Here is a 20,441-nt window from a genome sequence, read left to right as displayed (position 1 = left end):
GAAACAGGGCATTTGGTAAGTTGCTGAGGCTGGTTTTGAATTTGTAATCCTCCTGCCTCAGTCTCCCAAGGCACTGGGTTTCTAGGCCTACACTACCATGACTGGCCCTCTTATCTTTTATTTTCCCCCCCATGAAAAGAATGCACCTCTCAAACCATCTGACTTCCTACTGCACCTTTCTCTTTTCTGGAGGGAGCACTGTAGCCAGGCTTCTCTTGACTGCAGTGGCTAGTTGTGAATGGATGCTATCACCCCTACCTGCCATCCTCCAGTTCTCACAAGAGCCAAGGAGAGTACCTCCCTCGGGAAAGGCAGCGGACCCTCACAGACCCCAACATGTTTGTGTCTGACAGTGGCCTATGAGTGGCAGACTCTTTGAGACCTGGCCCATGTTTTGATAGACTATCAGAATCATTTCCTCAGCCTCTAGTAAGATGATTCTTTTTTTTTTTTTTTAATCTGACTGCAGACATGGATGAGGACTGTCTTGTTCCTAAGATTGTAAGGTTCTAGTTGGCATCTGCTGCTCCTGCATTGTACCCCATGTGTGTGAGCATGGGCCCGTCATGTGATGCTAGAGGTGTTCCTGCAGCCTGTGTCCTGCTTTGGAGCCCTGTCTTTGGCAACCTTGCTGTGTGGACTGAGTGCCCTGTAGCACTGTCTTGATCTAGTGGTCCAGCTCACAACCTCCTAGAATTTGATGGGAGTTGTTAGTTGGTTAGTTTTTTGGTTTTTTGTTTTTGAAATGAGGTCTCATTGTGTTATCAAGCTGGTCTCAAGCTCCTGGGTTGAAGTGATCCTCCACCTCAGTGGTTTTTGTTTTGTTTTGTTTTGTTTTTGTTCTCCCTATGGGTCAGTCCTGCATTCTTTCTGAACCTGGGTTGTTTTGTTCTAGTTTGTGTTCTGTGACAGTTCTGGGCATGTGCAGGCCCAGAACCACAACAATGCTCAGCCTACTTTTTTGCCTTTATAGTTCATGAAGTATAAATTGACAAGGAAAGGTTCAGCTGGTTGGTGCTGGAGTTCTAGCCTCTGAGAGGATCTTTGGCATTTAAGAACAGCCCTAACAGGCATCTCTGTGGAAGTGCGTCCGTCCATCATTTAAAGGGAGGAAGCCCACCAGGCAGGACCAAGGCTCTCCTGCCCACCTTCCCCTGTGATTTGTTTTTGTTTTTTGTTTTGTTGGTACTAGGAATTGAATCCAAGGATACTGTACCACCAAGCTACATCCCCAGCCCTTTTTTTTTTTTTTTTTTTTAATATTTTGAGTGAGGGTCTCGCCAAGTTTCTTAGAGCCTCACTAAGTTGCTGAGCTGGTTTTGAACTTGCAATCCTCATGCCTCAACCTTCCAAATTGCTGGAATTACAGGCGGGTGCCACCATGCCTGGCTCCACCCATTTTTAATTAATGAGAGAAAACCAATTCCTCCATAGAAAGCAGGACCAGCAACCCCAGAGAGACCTGGAGAAGAGGAAGTGGTTTGAGCTTGAGTTCTAAGACATGCATTTCTGAGCAGGCTTATCTGAGATTGTCTTCTGTTTCAGTGATCCTCAACTTCTCTCATAGCAAACTTTGGTGACATGTCTTCTTTTCAAGTCTATCCTAAGGTTGTGGTTTCCCAGACCATTGTCTTGCCTTGGCCCTTGAGGTCTGACTCTGATATTTTGTGGGTCAACTTCTAGATCCCTGATTCCTAGCCAGGCCTGAAGATGCTGTGAGCTTGAACTCTTCCTCCTCTCAGGTTGCTCCAAGCTGCCCCAAGGGTGCCTCACTCTGGCGGTCCTTCTTGCAGAGATTGCACACACCCTTTCCACCTGCCATGCACTGCGATTCTTGTTGCAATCACCTTGTCTGTTGTCCCTCTGTCCTCAAAGATGATTGCTGAAGCCTTGGCCCAAGGCGGGATGCACGTAAGAGCCCGGTTCCCACCCGCTTCTGCCATGTCTGCCGTCCAGTCGAGCTCCATCCCTTTGGGCGGACAGCCCACAGCACAGGTATTTAAGGACTGGGCCGCGTATAGGGCTCGGCCGGGAGCTCGGGGTTCCTCTGAGCGCCTTTGTAAAGCGCACCTGTCATCCTTGGTGACTTTCTGCACGGTGGCTTTCAGAGTGCCAAATCAGGTGTCATTGGTTTTTTGTTTGTTTGTTTGTTTGTTTAAATAAGGCCAAGCCCAGCAGTATTTCTCAAGGGGATATAAATAAATATCTGCTCCACCCCCCTCTAGTTTAAGATAATCATGCTGCTGTCATTTTCATGGTAAAATAAAATAGAAGCCAAGCAAATAGTTGTGCTTTCTAGGACTGTGCAATCTAAACACTGTAGCCACTAACGATGTGTGGTAATTTACATTTAAATCAACATTAAATAAAACTAAAATTGCAGTTACTCAGTTGCACCAGTTATATTTTGAGCACCCAGTAATCCTGTGGGGAAGCTCACTGTACAGCACAGATCATAGAAGATGGCCACCATGAACAAAAGTTGTATTAGAGCTGGGTATGGTGATGCACACTTATAATCCCAGCAGCTCAGGAGGCTGAGGCAGGAGGATCGTAAGTTTGAGGCCAGCCTCATCAATTTAGTAAGACCCTGTCTTAGAATCAAAGAGTAAAAAGAGCTGGGGATGTAGCTCAGTGGTAAAGTGCCCAGTCTGTCTTGTCCCCTCCACCCAAAATATGTTGTATTGGACCAAGTTGTTCTAGATTACACAGAATGGAGAATTTACTATACACACACTTTCCTAGGTAGATATAGACTTGTATATGTGTTATACTTTTCAGGGAAATGAATTTCTGGTTTTTCATTGTCAAGTAAAATTTAAAATCATCCCATGGTATATTTATTTGTTAAACAGACAGCGCATGTCCTGTGTGCTAAGCACTGTTCTGAGATTCTGAAAATAAAATGGTGCTCAAGTTCTCTCATCACAAGGGCTTTTCATTTTATGTGTGTTTTTGTGAAAAATCTCAGATTTGCCAGAAGACCTTAAAATTCCTTTTCCATTACAGTGAAATGCATCTGTAATCCTAGCCCTATTGTTCCCTGAGGGCCAGCATGTAGGCACTGTTCTCACAGTGTAGTCACAACCAAGCCAGTAAGGTGGTGCCTGTATGGCCTCCTTCATAGAAGGAAGTCTAGGTCTCTGGCTTAGTACCCATTGGCTTCACAGAGTCAGGTGGGGATAACTTCAGCAACAGCATGTAGGACTGATTTTATAAAAATGAGAGTCCCTAACATTTTGAGGGTGTGATACATGCTAGGTGTTGGGCTAGGTTCTTTGTGTCTGTAGTTCTGTGTTTCTCAGTGCTCCAGGACACAGTTTTAGCATTTAGCCCCTTTTAAGAAATAAGAAAGGCCAGGTGTGGTGGCTCAGGAGGTTGAGAGGTTGAGACAGGAGAGCAGCAGGTTTGAGACCAGTCTCAGCAATTTAGCAAGACTCTAAGCAATTTAGTGAGACCCTTTCTCAAAATACAAAGCAGGGGTGGCGCTGGGGATGTAGATCTGTTGTAAATTGCCCCTGGGTTAAATCCCCAGTAATCCCCCAGAAAAAGAAAAGAAATGAGAAGGGGAGCTGGGGATGTGGCTCAAGCGGTAGCACGCTCACCTGGCATGCGTGCGGCCCGGGTTCAATCCTCAGCACCACATACAAAAAAAGATGTTATGTCTGCCGAAAACTAAAAAATAAATATTAAAATTAAAAAAAAAAAGAAAGCAAGAAAGAAATGAGAAGGGCCCCAGGAGCTGGCATGTTGAGGATCAGGGGTTCAAATGAAATTCTCACACCTCAGCTTCTCAGTAGGATTCTTCTAGAAACCCCTCAACTTTGATCTTACTGCTGGACTGCCAACCTTATTCCTCTTCCCAGTTGGAGCCATGCTCCTGGATGGGCTCTACCATGCCTGCAGCGATGGGTTCTGTCCTGGGCCTTTTATTGCTCTCACACTGCTGCGCAGTGGCCACTCCCCACACAGCCAGCTGCTGGTGTTTCTACCTTGACTTCTCACAGACACCCCCCACTTCACAGCCTTCCATGCTCCCTTCCACATAAACCTTGTCCCCTGAGTTGTGTCAACTAAATAAATCTTACTGCCTATAGTCCTTCCCAAACCCAAAGGCAGGGAAGCTAGGTAGAAAAGAGGAAAGAGAAAAAGTAAGATAAAGCCAAAATAAAGTTCATGCACAGAGAATTTTGGTTCATCCTCATGTGGCTTCAGTGATAAGAGTCATCACCAGAAGATGCCTGCTAACTCCACAGAGATGTATTTGCCATGTTTCCCCAGTGCAGGGTGGTGGGTGTACATCTGAAGCTTTGGGGTGGTATATTGAGGACAAATGCAGTATCATTTAGAAAATACTTCTGTCTCCACAGAGGATTTTTGGCAATAAGGAACTTAGGCAAAGTTCTGGTTTTGTTTTTTAATCCAGGCTCATTCTTGCTTGCCCATAGAGAGAAAGGTGGCCCTAAAAATACTTACAGAAGGAAGAAAAGTTGATGAAGAGAACCCCAGTGTGGAAACCACCCCACTGCCCACACAGTGCTCTATGTAATCATGACCCTTCCCTCAAGTAACTTTCCTCCTTCTGTCTCCACACAGTCCCATAACATTAGGCTTGTCTGGGGCTTCAGAGCCTGTCTCCCGTCTGCAACCTCCTGCACACCTGGCTATGGGTAGCTCCTGTTCAAAGGATCCCTGAATTGTGTGAAGCACCTGGGCCCTACACACTGGGCATTCGTCTGCCACCCTGGCTAGCTCCAGAAACATGGCAGACTTTTTTTTTTTTTTTTTAATATTTATTTTTTAGTTGTAGTTGGACACAATACCTTTATTTTATTTATTCATTTGTATGTGGTGCTGAGAATCGAACCCAGGGCCTCACATGTGCTAGGCGAGCACTCTGCCATTGAGCCACAACCCCAGCCCATGGCAGTCTTTTTTGATGTGTATTTCTAATCCAAACCCTCTCAAGAAAAGAAAGCTTATCCCAGGAATGTATCCTTAAAATCTAGCCAAGGGCTGGGCATATAGCTCAGTGGTAGAGCACTTACCTAACATGCCCAAGGCCCAGGGTTCTGGTCTTGGCACGAGTGGGGGTAGGGTGGTGAACTAGCCAGGAGCTGCCCGGTTGCTCATCTGGCCAGTGGGCTGGACTGGAATTTACACCTACTTGTGCTTTCCAGTGTCTCCTAACACTGGATGTCTTCCGGGCACATCCTTTTTCTGCTGTCCTCCCCTAGCAACCTGTACTCATTCTTCAGCAGGACATAATTCAGCATCCACCATGTCTTATTTTTTCCTTGTGGCAACACATTGGGACCAAGAAGCTAGTGGAAGTGTAAGCATTCTGTTACTCTTGTTACTCTTATGTGTGTGTGTGTAGGGGGCTGCTGGGGATGAACCTAGGGCCTTGAATATTTTGGGCAAGCACTCTGCCACTGAGCAACATTTCCAGCCTCTTCTTTTTCGCGGGGGTAGGTGAGTACCGGGGATTGAACTCAGGGGTACTTGACCACTGAACCACATCCCCAGCTCTATTTTGTATTTTATTTAGATGCAGGGTCTCACTGAGTTGCTTAGCACTCACAGTTGCTGAGGCTGGCTTTGAACTCACAGTCCTCCTGTCTCAGCCTCCTCAGCCCCTGGGATTACAGGTGTGCACCACCACTCCCGGCTGTTGCCTTTTCCTAAGAACCCCACTGACACTCAACGGAGATAGAGGTCCCCAGAAGAGATGTGTCAAGAAAAAGCAACAGAACACCTACATTTCCACTTGTTATTCCTTAGTTCCATGGCTGTATCTTTGTGTCACGGTAGGAATGCTTCATGGACTCTGACAAACATGACAGCATGTCTGATATGTTCCAGACAGCTGGGTAACACGGAGCTTCTGTCCTAGTACTCCCTTGGAGGGCATAAGGAGGTAGTACCACAATAGGACCATGCTCCTCTGTATTTCTAGATGGTGATTCCAGGGGACACACTTAAGTGCTGGGCTAGGAGCAATGGGCAGTTCTGGGGTGTTGAACAGGTACGGGTGGTCCAGAGAAAGCTAGGTACCAGTCTTGTCCTGAGATTCTTTGTGGAATGAAGCTGTCTAGATCAGCCTTTCTGTTCTGCTGCCTCTGGGCCATTGCCCCTTTCCCATTCTGCCCTCCCAGTTCTTCTCCCTTACTCTTCATCCATCTTGCCTGGCCACCCTGTGTAGCCCCACAGCTTCTGTCTAAGCTATTGTGCTTTCCCAGGAAAGCAGATTGTGCCATTAATGCTAAGACACATTTACCTTGCCTGTGCTTCCCCTGCAACACACTAGCTGTGTGACCATGAGCATGTCACCCCTCTCTGAGCTCTTATGTTGTCACCTGTGACATGCAGGTAACAAGTAGTGTGCAGGGTGTGTGGGATATGTGTCATTCTCATCCTGTGGTTCTTGCTGGTGGCTTGACAGAATAGAAGGCAATTTCTTTTTTCCCCCAAGTGCTCCCTCCCTGACTAGAGAGCAGCACTGGCAGCTCCCTCTCTACTCCCTATGGGCTGGGATTCTTTCCTGTCCCATTGGCTGCCTCAGTAGGCCAATTCTGTCTTAAGATGGGTTTGAGGTACTAGGCTCTTCCTTGTACCATGTGTGTCTAAGGTAACTTGGGACTTGGACCACCCAGCACTGCCAACCTGAAGGGCCCAGGTTTCCTGTTCTTGGAAGTGAAAGATTGTCTGTGGTTTGTTTTCCTTCCCTCTTACTGGAAATCTCTCCCCACCTCCAGCCCTCTGGGGTCTGCTGGCTGTCCTGTCCTGGGACAACTGAAGCGCTGAGATGGGCCCATTTGCTGTGTGGGTGCCTGGGGGCTCTTCGGTGACCAAAGCAGAAGTGTTGGGGCTTTCTCTGGATGGCCCAGCCCCAGTGAGGTGCTAATGGGATTCAGGGTGTCAGACAGTTGTGTGGGTGGGTCTGGAGGAGCCTCATACATGAGCAGACCTGTGTGCCAGCCTGGATCCTGGAGAAAGTTTAGGCAGAAGCTTCTAGATTATGTTAGGGTGACTAGATAAACCTGGTGCTGGGGACCCAGGCTTACCTGGACAGAGGAGAAAGGCCCTTTGGTTCCCTGGGGCATGATCCCTGGCCTGGACTTGGATGTCCTACCTCCACTGGATGCTTTCTGAGCCATCCACCCTTCACCTTGTCTTAGACATGCTGTCTCATGCCAGACACAACTACTTGGAACCCCATCCTCTCATTAAAAACAGAGGGTGTCAGCTACATGTGCTGTGCCCCCAGGGGCTGAGAGCTGAGGTAGAACATGATTGTGAGACAGTCTACGTGCTGTAGCAGCCATATCCAGCCATGATGCCCTGTGGGTATCTTGCTACTATTTGCCAGAGAGGCAGCAAACTTTTAGGCTGCAGACAGGGTCTGACCATCTCCTATAAGGGACATCTGCTTGAGCAGGGGCTGAATGCAGATGGAGCAGCAGGTAGGGACTCATGCTAGGGAAAGACCAGGGATGGCAGGGCCTCCTGGAGATACATGAGGGACAGGGATAGCGGGGAACTCACTATAGGTAGGATCCTGCCTGACAGGGCTGGGATGGGCATGGGGTCTTAGGACCTTTGCTCTCTGCTCCTTGGCACTGTCTGTAGTTCTTTGCATGGAACATTCTGGTCCTACATTTTGTTAGCATCTGGGTTGATTCTGAAGCATGTTTTCCAATGTGTGGAACATACCACCTGACCTGGTTTCCCAGGATTTACAGTGTAGCCAGCACCATGATTGTATTGGACCTACATGGGAGAAGCCTGCTGCATTTAATTCAGCATTTTACAGATGAAACATGTTTCACATTAGCGTGAATACACTTGGAGGAGTAACTGGGCCCACCAATTAGAGGTCCAAGCTCCCTTGCTCTTGCCCTTTCATTCCCTAGCCAGGGGTGTCTTAGTCACAAAGTGATGGAAACAGTTCATTCTGTTATTGTCCCCTGGGCCCATGGTTTTGGTTTAGAGCCTCTGACCCAATCATGTGGGAAGCACCGTGATATGGTGCCTTGTGCACCCTGACACCCCATTGCATATAGTGCCAGGGGCAGTCTCCATCTAGCACCCAGGGCAGTGCTGCCTGACACAGTCAATGGAAACAGGTGGGGAAGCCAGTGAGCAAAAGGGAGGTGACATTTCATTCCATGAGCTTGATCCATGTGGTACTGAGCAGACTACCTCCAGCTCCCTTGCCCTCCTCTGCTTGACTGGTAGGTAGGTGGGGACGAGGGCAGGCATCATTTTCCTGGTGGGATCTGAGTCTGTTCCCAATTTGAGGAGCTGAGAACCCACTCAGAGTAGTCCTTACCCAGTACTCCTGGCACTGTGGCAGAAGAGTACATGGAAGGGAAGTGTGGACGCCCCAGTTGGGCATCAGTATCCTCAGAGTGCCCTGGGAGGGCACTTGAGCTGGTCTGCAAAACTGGATGGTCCAAGAGTCAAGTGAGGCTAGGAGAGGTGCTCAGTGTACCTCATTACTAGGATGTGGGAGATGCCACCTCAGGCCCTTGGGAACCTCTGAAGCAAGCAGGGCCTTCAGGGTGGTCACATTATGGCAAGGGCCTGGCATGCAACTGTTCTTATCTAGACTGCCATCTTACACTTCTCCTCAGGAAGGTGTGGGTACATACATCTTGTCCCTGATGCCTGGCTACTACTATAGTTTCAATCCCTTGGAGTTCACAGGTAAAAAAGATGGTGTCCCTGGTGCTGATAGTGGTACAGATGACTGCATTTGGATTGTTCCCAACACAGACTAGGGAGCAGGAACAGCCCTGCTCTGTGGACAGGGACAGCCTCTAAGGACTCAGGTACATACACTTGCATGACAGAGCCGAGCTCTGAGCCCAGGCAGCTCTGATGCTAAGTCACCTCTCTCAGTGGACTCTACTAGTCCAGTTGAGGGACCAGGGTCACTGGTAAGACTGATGCAGGTGCTTCCTGTGGATATGCACATGGCTCTTCCAACCACCTTGTTTTAATTAAGTAGGTCCAGGTGGGACACAGTGTAAGACATGATCTCCCTGCTGCCCCCTACTGGTCAAGTAGGGAGGTGCCATCTGCATGTATCAGGACAGGAGATTCAGATGGCTGGCCTTATTCTCAATGCAGTCAGCAGACAGTTTGTGGAAGACTTTCCCACAGCAGAGCAATGTCCTTACTGACCCATAGAGGACAGCATCCCAGGCAAGACAGGGTATGGCAGGGCACACATGAGGCCATCACCTTCTATTCACACTCCTCATGGCCTTTCACCAAAGAGCTGGGGCTGCCCATCTAGCCTTCCCACCAGCTTTGGTCACTGTGTGCTATGTGCCCAGGGATGGGGTTTTTGCCTAAGTGAATCTAAATGGCATCTGGAAGAAGACAAGGATATAGGGTGAGGCTATGAGGGAGGTGAAGCCTGTGGGGACAGTGGGCAGATAGCATGGAGGCAGGCAGGAGTGTCTGACAGTGAGCCAGCTGAGCCCCTCTTCTTCCAGGTCAGCCAGAGCAGCCTCACTATGCTGTCCTCACCATCGCCGGGCCAGCAGGTGCAGACCCCACAGTCGATGCCTCCCCCTCCCCAACCATCTCCACAGCCCGGCTCTCAGCCCAATTCCAATGTCAGGTAGGCCTGGCCAAGAATGGCCCTCCCCATCTGGCCCTCAGGGCAGGCCTGCCCAGTGCCCCTGGCTCAGATCCGCTTCCTTTCATTTGGCTGCAGCTCGGGCCCTGCTCCATCCCCCAGCAGCTTCCTGCCCAGCCCCTCACCACAGCCCTCCCAGAGCCCAGTGACAGCTCGCACCCCACAGAACTTCAGTGTGCCCTCCCCTGGACCTTTAAATACCCCTGGTAAGTGAGACCTGCGGCTGGGGTGGGCAGAGCCCTGGGAGGTGTCAAGAGTCACCTTCATCTTCACAAGACCTTACAACTTGTAAGGAGTGCAAGAGCTCTTAGATCACTCAGAGCCTGAGCACCTCACCTAAGGATTCACTGAGAGCCAGCCTCATGCACCATGTCCCACAGTGAACCCCAGCTCCGTCATGAGCCCAGCAGGCTCCAGCCAGGCAGAGGAACAACAATACCTGGACAAGCTGAAGCAACTTTCCAAGTATATTGAGCCCCTGCGCCGGATGATCAACAAGATTGACAAGAATGAAGGTGGGGCCAGAGGCCAGGGCTGGGTGCAGGGGCCCCACAGACACTCAGAGCCTGTATCTTAGTGTCCTCTCTCTGTCCCAGACAGGAAAAAGGACCTGAGTAAGATGAAGAGCCTTCTGGACATTCTGACTGACCCCTCTAAGAGGTGAGTTTTGCAGAGGGTTCTGGGGCGGAATAGTGCTATACCACAGCTTGTGGAGGGCTCCCAGGGCTTGTGATGACCTGGGTTTAGCAAAGTGGTCCAGCAGGTCTTTGGGCCCTGCCAGAAGCCTCTGAGGCTCCATGTAGGTATGTATTGGGGCTTCAATCCCAGACTTCACCTCCAGCACCCAGCCTTTGCACTACTCCACAGCCACTGCTGTGGAACTCATGCTTCTATCCTTTGGCCACCATAGTTTGTCTCCTCAGGTCCTGGTTTACAGTGGCCTCACCACGTCTACCTGAGGCTAATCTTTAGCTCTGCCCAACTTTTCAGTAATCTTTGGCTAGCAGCTATGTCTCAGTCACCTTGTCTGCTGCAGGGCTAGCAGCAGCCATGTGGCTCATTGTGGAAATGAAGCTATAGGTGATGCCTATGAGAAATATGTGGGTAGCCATGGCTTGCCGTCTTCTCATCCCTTTTCCCTTCCTGCTGGCCATGGGCTGCTACGAGCACCTGAGCTGGGAAAGCACTGCAAAACTGTGCACATTGTTTCTCTCCTATCTCACTGCCTCAGCTCAAGCTCTTGCTTGCTTTCTAGAAGTTTCTCTTAATTCTGCTTATCTGTGTTGAATGGTAATCACTGTTCCACAGCCCTCCAGGTCTTCTTGGGTTAATTATTCATTGGGGTTTTAGGGCCAAGGGGGACAGGGACTGGCCTAGATAAGACTGAGGCCTTAGCCTGGTTTGGGAGCAGCTGGCTACTAGCTGGGGTTTCCATGGAGGTTTCCAATGACTAAAGCCTAGAGAGGCCAGGCAGGCAATGGTTGGGATCAGCACCCAAGAGTCACTGATTCCCCAAGCCCTCTTGCACAGAAACCAGCCTACATTCTCTCTCTCCTCAGGTGTCCCTTGAAGACCCTGCAGAAGTGTGAGATCGCCCTGGAAAAACTCAAGAATGACATGGCGGTGGTGAGTGGAGTCTCAGGCACCTCTAGGGAAGTCAAGGCTTACCTCACAGCATCTCAGAAGATGTATGGGAGGAGCATTCATGGTCAAGGGCAGTCAGGGCTTGGGTCTAGGCCTAACCTGGGAACTCTGCCCACAAGGCTTCTTTCAGGCCCAATTGCTGTGGAGAGTGGGAACACAAAGTCACCTTCTGACCTTGGTCCCATGGGTGCCTCTGCCACCCTGCATCTGCCAGCCCAGCACAAGGTGCTGCCCTTAGACAGTAAAGCCTGAGCAGGGCTGCCAGGGTGGGGGACTGTATCCAGTTATTGGCCACCACTGGCTACACAGGGGTGGAGGTTATGGGTGAATCCTCAGGATTCTGTGATGGGTGAGGATGATGGCCTTGGGATCTGGAAGTCCTCTTCACAATGGGTGAGGCCTCAAGCTCAAGCTGCTGACTCTGTCTGTCTTATCCCTAGCCCACGCCCCCACCACCCCCAGTGCTACCAACAAAGCAGCAGGATCTATGCCAACCACTCCTGGATGCTGTCCTGGCCAACATCCGCTCTCCCGTTTTCAACCATTCCCTATACCGCACATTCGTTCCAGCCATGACAGCCATCCATGGCCCACCTATTACGTATGTACAACCAGGGCTGGGCCTTGTGGTGGGTTGCAGGCCAAAGGCTGCATGTAACCAGCGTGTCACCATGGCCACCTCCTCCAGGGCCCCGGTGGTGTGTACCCGGAAGCGCAGGTTTGAGGAGGATGATCGGCAGAGCATCCCCAACGTCCTCCAAGGGGAGGTGGCCAGATTAGATCCCAAGTTCCTGGTGAACTTGGACCCTTCTCACTGCAGTAACAACGGCACCGTCCACCTGATATGCAAGCTTGGTGAGTGTCCGGGTAGGATAGGGGTGACTTGGGAGAGTGAATCCTAACCTGGAAGCCCCAGGACTCTACTGCCTACACCAGAGACCATGAAATGCTCAGCCCTCAAGACACAAGTACTTCCCTCCTCTGAGCCTGCCCCTGCACTCATCCTACCAAGCTGCCCACTCTGTCCTCACTCCTCCTCCTTCCTGTTGGCCTAGCCTCAACCTCCCAGGCCTGAGCCCATGTACTCTCACCTCTTCCCCATACACAGTGGCTCTGCTTGCTAGAAACACTGGATTTACTGTGAGCAGGGTCCGTTCAGGAGCAGGGCTTTGAGGCCAGTGTTTGTGTCAGGTCCAGGCTTGGGCCAGGTCACAGGCAGCCTTGTGTGTTGCAGACGACAAGGACCTCCCAAGTGTGCCACCACTGGAGCTCAGTGTGCCTGCTGACTACCCTGCCCAGAGCCCACTGTGGATTGACCGGCAGTGGCAATATGGTGGGTGAACCAAGAGGAAACATTTGGGAACCCAGGAAAGGCAAGGGTCAGTTCTGGGCAAACAGGGTTTCCTGTGTAGCAGGATTACCTGTGTATCCCTCCTGTTTCCCCTTGCACAGGGAGGAACAGTGGTCACCTGGAGGAAGAAGAGACTCTCTACCTCCTCCCCCATTGTGTCCTTTGCCCCTATCTCACAGCTCCAGGGCAGCTATGTTTAGTCAGGGAGGGGTAAACAAGCCTACTGCTCAAGGATAGACCCAGTTGATCCTGATGGCCCCTAGAGCTCAGCAGGGCTTACATGGGCCCACCACCAGGAGCTTGGGTGCATGTGGATCTATATGGGTGATGTGACTCCAGAGAGACTATGTTGGGTATAGGCAGTCCCCTTAGGGTGTCATAGAGGAAAAGCCTATGGGTCCAGATCCCATTGAGATTCCAGTTTTTCACTGACATTGTTGCTCTGGGAGGAGAGCCCTACTTCCAGACGAGCACAGGAGACTGATTAGGGGTTGGGGGGCTTCCCAGAGAGGTGTCCATATGGGCCAGGTTCAGACATGTCTGACTGCTTTGAGAGGGTTTGGTGTTCATGGCCTGCTGCTCTGTTGCAGATGCCAACCCCTTTCTGCAGTCAGTGCACCGGTGCATGACCTCCCGGCTGCTGCAGCTTCCTGACAAGCATTCAGTCACAGCCTTGCTCAACACCTGGGCACAGAGCATCCACCAGGCCTGCCTTTCAGCCTCCTAGCCAAGAACTGCGGGGACAGCCAGAAGCCTTGATGGGGCTGTGGACTCATGCCTCATATTGGATGTTTCTAGGTGTTGACTTCCTTAAAAAGCCTGGGATAGGTTAGCTTTCCTGCTTTTCTCTTCTGCCTTGGGACCTGCCAGACATTTCCCCATACTTGTACAGTACTGGGCCAGTTGGCTGTGGAGCTGTCTGCATGGGGGACACTTTCTAGAGAAGATTCTCCTCACACTTTCCTCCAGGGAATCAGATCCCACACTCCTTGGACTGCACTTCCTGTGATCTCTCCAGGCTCCGTGTCCACTCTGAGCAGCATGAGGGAGAACTCAGGGTCTTGTCCATGCATCTGGTTAGAATACATTTTACTCATTTCTATAGGAGAATGTGGAGGACATAGGAAAACCTTAAAGTACAATCTCTGATCGGTTTGGATTCAGGCTGTGTCACTTGTGGCAGTTGGGTCATATCACAGGGACACTCCTGGATTAAGGGCACAGGCTCCATTTTTGAGAGAAGTTTATCCTGTGGGCAGCAGTGAGTTCCCTACAACCAGCTAGGTGGGTTCTGCTCACACTTCTTGAAGCTCTTATTCAGCACTGTGAGGGAGCAGTGGCATCTGAGGAGCCTATCCCTGGTACCCGTGTGCTGCTCTTGGGTGAAGGATGCCATGTCCCTGCTATGAGGGATGAAAAGGGACCATTTGGGCATTGTCCTGAGGACCTGGCATCATCAGAGTACCCTATTCTCTGTGCTGCCCCCAGAGTGGAGGCTCCTTGTGGGATGCAGCTGTACATTGCCTCCGTGTGTTGCCTTTCACACTGAGCACCAGCTGGCAGCCCTCTGGTGATAATTAATTTCCCCTTTTTATATGTGCACTACCCTGTCATATGTGGTTCTTATAATAAATTTATCATTCCCGTGTTTCTCATGAGTTAATCACTGCATCCCCTTCTCTGTGAAGCTGGGGCCCATTGTTCTGTTAGGGATGCTGTCAGTCTTGCAGGTGGACAGTGTCCAGTCTAGCCCAGGATGCTCCAGATCTTAGCTCCTGATACAGTACACTATTCCTCAGTCTGGTTCATGCCCAGATTCCTTGTCAAGGTCCTTCTGAGATTAGTGGCCAGGAAATGGAGCACGGTGGCAGAGAGCCTGTAGAATGGCACTAGGCCCTGAACTGACCGCCACAAGGTGATATGTGCAGCTGCTATTCTGATGAGGGGAGGTATGGCATTCTGGAGGAGAAAATTCTCCCGAGACGTGGCCCGTCCAAGACAGCTCAGCTGGACCAATCAGCAGTGTTGGTGTAGCAAATGACAGCATCTTGCCCCTAGCAGTGTCCAGTCTGGGCAGGAGACCCAGAATAATCATCGCTTGGAAAGGCAGCCCCTGGCCAAGACAAGGGAGGGGAAAACCATCTGGCCTCCAGGGAGATGCTTCTTTTCTGGGAGAGTTGCCAGCTCATGGGATGAGCAAGCCCTGGCTGCCCAGGCAGGTCCCTTCCAAACTAGCAGAGAGTTACTTCAAATGGCCAGGAGAAAACAACTGATAGCCAGTGAGGAAGGAGACTTAGGACTTGGAGAAACAAGTTTTATTTTCAGTCTTCAACAGGTAGCATAATATTTATTTCATAATTTGGTTTTGTTTTAATGCAGAATAGCAAAATAATAGCTAGAAAATAAACAGTTTCTCAATTCTGAGATCAAGTACTTTATCTGTCATGGGTTTCCCCAGTCTTGGAATTCATCGTGGCTTAAAAGTAGTAGAAAGCATATGAACTGCTGCACAGAGAGCTAGCCTCCAGCTGTGGGCACTGGGCTCAGAGAACTGAGCGGTGCAGGCGCCGGCTTTGCACCACCTGCAGCCTTTTCTGCCGCTCCGCAAAATTACTCTTAAGGCTCTGTTTAAGCGCGGGCAGGATACCACGCTCTGATGCAGGCATTGGGCTCAGAATCAAGCTGGGAATGGGGAAAGGGGCAGTCACTGTAAGCATCTTCAAGCCCTTTGGGCCCCTGGGGTAGAAGCTGGACTGAGAGCTGGCAGCCCTGCCTGAGACCAGCCCTCTTCCCTGTGGCCATCAGACTATTACCCACTCTCCTGTGCCAGGAAACTCACCATTTCTTTGAGAGGCCCTTGGTCGAGACCTTGGGGAACTGAGTGGCCTCCTGGTCCCTGGGGAAGGAAGTCAGCAGTGAGCCCCACACTAGGTCCCACTGGTGGCTGGGGCAGTGGCACAGGGGCACTCACTTTATAGAGCCAGGCCCAGCCTCCTCAGGGGCAGCTTTTGGCCTTTGGTTCCCTTCCAGAAGGGACTTGAGATGCTGCAGCTGAAAGAGAAGAGAGGCATGGTGGGGTACAAGGTAGGGCCTGTAGAGGTGCCAGGCCATGCCCTGCCCAGGCCTCACCTCTTGTGCCTGTAGGAGGTTGGCGTTCCACAGCTGCCGGATGACTACCTCGCACTGCTGTACTGTAGTGGGCTTGCGCAGGTGTGGAGGCAGGCTCGTCAAGGGAGCTGCTCCTGTCACCTGCCTGCCCTTGTGCTGGGTGACCCCCACAAAGGTGGCCCCTGAATTAGAGTTCTCCGCATCCTCGTCTCTGAAATGTCATAACAGCAGCCCAGAGGTGGCCTAAGGAATTGATCTTACCACCCTTCCCACAGCAGTGTCCATGCCAGTGTGGGCCCATGAGGGGAAAAGGGCCATCTACATATCTTATGCTGGGCCTGGCTCCCTTCTGCTGACCAAGGTTCTTTGGGAACCAGGTGTGTTCTTTGGAACCAGCCACCTGGACCTGTCCCTTCCCCTTCAAGGTACACTGAGGATAGGTGTTCCGGGAAGTGGGGACCAGCTAACTGGGTCCTAACCTCATGGCCAGCAGGTCTTCTCACTGCAGGCTGGTCTCTAGGGAATGTTAGGTCTGTTCAGAGAAGTGGGATCCTGTCCAACTAACTACACTATTCCAGATCATGTACTCTAGCATTCCAGGGAGGTCCAAGAAACAGTGGTCACCAGATTTTAGTTCTGCTGTGCCTTGCTGGCCCAGTGCTTTCCAAAGGCAGGCACCCAACTCCAAGATAATCAGTCAGGCCCACTCACTGTGCTCTGTGGTGTGGATTTGTTTTTGGGGTTTTTTTTTTGTGTGTGTGTGTGTGTGTGTTTTGTTTGTTTGGTTGGTTGGTTTTTTTTGTTTTTGTTTTTTGATACCTGAAATTAAATTCCAGGATGTTTAACCACTAAGCCACATCCCCCAACCCTTTTTAATTTTTACTTTGAGACAGGGCCTCACTAAGTTGCTGAGGCTGCCTTGAATTTACAATCCTCCTGTCTCATTCTCCTTGGTCACTGGAATTACAGGTGTACACCACACCAGGCTTACTCACTGTGTTCTTGGTAAAAAACCAATTTGGAAATCAGATCGTTTTTTTGTTTCTTTTCTCTGAGAAAGATTTAGGAGCTGCAACTGGTCCTCTTGGGGGCCCTTGTCAGCACAGGGACCCTCCAGGACCCCCAGGGAAGAGGAAGAAGGCAGCACCCAACAGACAGCCTGGTAGCTGACTTCATGAGCCAATGGAGAAGTGGGTGAAGAAATCTGCTGTTCCCAGGGTGGGAACCTACTAAGTGCAAGCCTAGGGCCTTTGGGTTGCAGGCCTGTGCCTTGATGCAGGTGAGCCTTACTTGGCCTGCCCCTGCACCCCAGGGACTCTGTCCAGCTTGCTGCTGTGAAATAGGGCAGCACTGAATGGCTCCTCTTCCAAGTCCATCTTCTGGGGGGCATCAGCTTTCGACTCTTGCCTCTTGGAGCTGGGCTGGGGCCTTGCCTTGCTTTGAGAGTTGGCTGCAGGTCAGACCCAACAGGGCCAGTCACTGCCCAAGTCCTCTGGGATCAGCTGCTTGCACCCAAGAAGCCCCTGCCCCTGCCCCGGTTTCCTCTGTAAATAGGAGATGGAAAGAGCCTCCCTTGGAAGGTCTGATGGGAGGAATAAATTGGGGTTCTGAGGGTAAAGTCTATGAGTCGTGCCTGCTGAACACGCCGGAACAATCAGGTGGAAGCTGGCTTCCATTTGGAGTGAAATAGAACTGGGGAAGAGCACTGGAACTCTGCATGGGTTTATTCTCTAGGCCCAAGCCCAGGCCCATTGCCCACTGGTAAGGAAGCTTGGCCTCTTGTGGCAGTCAGAATGGGAGAAGAAGCTCTCTGCTCCCTTCATTCCTCAAAAGATGTTATAAGGCAAGGGCTCTGTGGGCAGGATCATCCCACCTGCATCTTGCCTATCTGGGCATAACAGGTCAACGGGCCTTCTGCTGGACAGTCTGTGCACATCCTCCCAGGGAGACCACTGGGGGCCTTGGCAGGCACTTAGGAGTCCCCTCTATCAGTGAGTCCAACTGACCACACTCCTGCCCAGGTGGAGCTGCCATAGTATCTTGCTGCCCTGCAACAATATCCCAACCCTGTCCTGTTTGGTAGCCTTCCTTCAAGGCCTCCCTCTGGGCCACGGACTTATCCCACTCTCCTCAGTCTCCTGTGACTTCAGCTCTCAGAGTACCAGGGACTGCCCTTCTTGGCTCCCTTTAACTAACCCTTCTCCCCTGAATCCATGGGGTCTTCCCAAAGTCTGCCCAACATAAGACCACTATGGGCTTACAGCTCCCTGGTCAGCACCCATACTGGCCACCCCAGCCTTGGGCCCAGTAGGGCCCTTGCTCAGAGTACATAGGGGGTCCTGGCCCACTCACCTGACACTGTTGAATTGGAGATGGATTTGTTGGACTGAAAGCTTGATGTGGACATGCTGCCTGTAAGAGAGAACATGCAAGGTTCAACCCAACATGAGAGTAGCTACCACCCAAGAGCCCACGTGTCCCAACCTCCTGGCCTTCACAGGCCTCAGTCCTAAATGTTTGTGGGGACTCCTCCCCAAACCTGGTGGGGATGTGTCCTGCCTGTTCTACCCAACACTCCCCATACCCAGCCAAGTTCCCAGAGGAACAGAGGCCACTGGAAAAGTTGTCTCCTGAGGGGTATTCATAAAGCAAGGAAGTTGTGACTTAAAGAACATCAAGTCCTGAGTGAGAGCATAACCTCTCCTGGTGTCTCATTAGGGCCTCCAGTCCTGCAGGGCTAGAGCTACTAACTTGGGCTATACTTTGCCCAGAACAGCTTGCTAGGGCTGCTCCAGAGGTTATCTGCAGATAAACCACAGGGTTGTTCCTCCACTCTATTTTCTGCATGTCTTCAGGAAGGGAGAGCCCTGGGCACCACCTGAGATAGGATGTTCCCAAATGGCACCATTTGCCAGTCAGACCACCTGATGTTCTAAAGGTAAGGAGAAGAATGAACCCAAGAACTCAATAGGGGTACCCCTGGGCTGGGCTAGGGAATAGGCAAGGAGAATGGGCCATAACAGGGACAAGAAAGTGTCTTGGACAAGTGCTGCAGGCTGAGTCTCTGCTTCTTTCCCCACTCATTCCCATGGTGTCTACAGAGATGATGGCAGGAAAGATTTCTCATAGGGAGTATACCCAGAGTCACCTCTTCCAAGGTTTAAGGGACCAGAGACAGGGCTGAGAAGCCAGAGGGTAGTGAAGCCCTGGAAGAAAGGGGCTGTTCCAGGGCCCCCACCTGATTCAAGAGCTCTGCTCAGATGAGGAAGGGTCTGCAGCCCCATCTGCTCAGATCTCAGGCCTTGAGACTGAACACCTGCTGCACTGCATAAAGTTACCCAGCTGTGGGGAAAGTGGCATCTATTTAGTTCCCCCAGAACCAGTTCCCACTGAGTTAGCATGCCAGATGGACATGAGCAATCTGGGGATGGGGGCTGCAGTAGACAGAGGTAACTTCCTATCAGGCACTAAGGGGCCTCAGCCTTACCTTTCTTCTGTGGCTTCTGATTCATTATTAGCTTGTAGTGGAGATCTGGAAGCAAGCACATGTTCTCCTTGTCATTTTCAAAGCCATAGCTTCTCTGAAAGAAGAAGCTTGGCTTGGCCTGCCCTGCCTACTCCCTCCTAGTCCCCAAGAGTCCTGGCTTGTGATCATGGCTGACTGGCTCTTGCTTGTAGTTCCTGCCAGCCTTTTCTACCAAGTCTTTGCCCTAGGCCAGAAATGCCTCTGGCTGTTCCCTGTCATCTCCCACCATGTCCCTAATGTCTGCAGGGCACACTGCCAGCCAAGGCCTTGGCTCCAGGGGTAGAGAAGTGAATCATGATAACCCAGCCCTCCAGGAGGCCCTGGACATGAATGTGCAAATGTGAGCAAGACAATAATCAAGTGATGCCCAGATATGGGGCTGGCCAGGTCAGGTGTCAGGAACCAGGGTGAGACTCAAGAAGATATGTGGAAAGGTGCCCTAACATGACAGATGCCATTACTGAGTCCTTGTCAATCCAGATAAAGACAAAACTAGAAGCAGGCCAGAGAAACTGAAGCAAGCAGGACCAGGTGATGGGCAGAGACGCTCTAACTAGTGAGGCCAGAGTCCCAACAGGCTTCAGATTCTGTGTCAAGCATGGCTTAGCTGGTGAGGAGACCCCAAGGATGCAGTTAGAAAGACCCTGCCTGGGAATAACATGGACACTCGTGGAGAGGTCCAGACAGTGTCTGCCCTTGATACTTGGTTATAGTTCACTGAGCTGTACACTCTCACTTGAGTATGTTCAACTTGTTTAAAAACTTATGAAAATGAGATTGGCCTGACCCTGTCCATGAGTGAGGGAATACTGCTCTGTGCCCTCCCTGTATCCCAAAACTGATCTGGAACTTATGGTGCTGTGCTTCTGGCTGCAGGCCCAGGAAGGGTTTAGGGCACCAGGAGAGACGGGCTGCGTGTCTCTCGCGTCCCAGCTTCAAGACTCACCCTTATTCTCCCGCTTCAAGTGCTCGATCTCCTCATGGAGTTTGACCAGCGTCTCCGAATGCTGCTGCTGCAGGAACTGCAGGCTCTTCTCCAGGTCCAGGACCCGCTTCTGTGCCTCGCTGAGCCCGAGCTGTGTGGGATGAGGTACCTGGTACTGGAGGCCCGCGAGCGGGCGCTGGCGTGGGCGCGATGTGGCCCGGGAGCCCGGGGT

The 20,441-nt window shown here is 51.1% G+C and overlaps 2 protein-coding genes across 14 annotated transcripts in view; one reads left to right on the top strand and one right to left on the bottom strand.

Annotated features, from left to right (window-relative positions):
• Med15 (mediator complex subunit 15) overlaps positions 1-14,300 on the top strand; it is a 90,672-nt gene extending 76,372 nt beyond the window's left edge. For 5 of the 11 annotated variants that reach the window (XM_048785102.1, XM_015500379.2, XM_048785109.1 and 2 more), the window contains 10 exons: positions 1,876-1,995; positions 9,510-9,637; positions 9,734-9,861; positions 10,036-10,170; positions 10,252-10,315; positions 11,215-11,281; positions 11,740-11,900; positions 11,988-12,154; positions 12,534-12,632; positions 13,241-14,300. In XM_048785102.1, coding sequence (XP_048641059.1) covers positions 1,876-1,995; positions 9,510-9,637; positions 9,734-9,861; positions 10,036-10,170; positions 10,252-10,315; positions 11,215-11,281; positions 11,740-11,900; positions 11,988-12,154; positions 12,534-12,632; positions 13,241-13,377 — 1,206 coding nt within the window. In that variant the 3' untranslated portion in view covers positions 13,378-14,300. Of the gene's footprint in view, positions 1-1,875; positions 1,996-9,509; positions 9,638-9,733; positions 9,862-10,035; positions 10,171-10,251; positions 10,316-11,214; positions 11,282-11,739; positions 11,901-11,987; positions 12,155-12,490; positions 12,633-13,240 lie in introns of all 11 variants that reach the window. The other 6 variants (XM_015500381.2, XM_048785108.1, XM_048785106.1 and 3 more) reach the window with 3 other exon arrangements.
• A 648-nt stretch (positions 14,301-14,948) lies between these two features.
• Positions 14,949-20,441, bottom strand: part of Ccdc74b (coiled-coil domain containing 74B) — a 6,411-nt gene continuing 918 nt past the window's right edge. Inside the window, exons 1-8 of one of the 3 annotated variants that reach the window (XM_048785113.1) lie at positions 20,231-20,441; positions 19,246-19,290; positions 18,111-18,170; positions 17,049-17,208; positions 15,780-15,969; positions 15,622-15,701; positions 15,490-15,546; positions 14,949-15,332 (exon numbers count right to left, since the gene is read on the bottom strand). The exon at positions 20,231-20,441 is cut by the window's right edge and continues 918 nt beyond it. In XM_048785113.1, coding sequence (XP_048641070.1) covers positions 15,194-15,332; positions 15,490-15,546; positions 15,622-15,701; positions 15,780-15,969; positions 17,049-17,208; positions 18,111-18,170; positions 19,246-19,290; positions 20,231-20,441 — 942 coding nt within the window. In that variant the 3' untranslated portion in view covers positions 14,949-15,193. Of the gene's footprint in view, positions 15,333-15,489; positions 15,547-15,621; positions 15,970-17,048; positions 17,209-18,110; positions 18,171-19,245; positions 19,291-20,230 lie in introns of all 3 variants that reach the window. The other 2 variants (XM_048785111.1, XM_048785112.1) reach the window with 2 other exon arrangements.

The sequence above is a fragment of the Marmota marmota genome, unplaced genomic scaffold (assembly GCF_001458135.2).
Source record: "Marmota marmota marmota unplaced genomic scaffold, marMar, whole genome shotgun sequence".
Classification (NCBI taxonomy): domain Eukaryota; kingdom Metazoa; phylum Chordata; class Mammalia; order Rodentia; family Sciuridae; genus Marmota; species Marmota marmota.
This window is presented reverse-complemented; position numbering and strand designations above follow the sequence as displayed.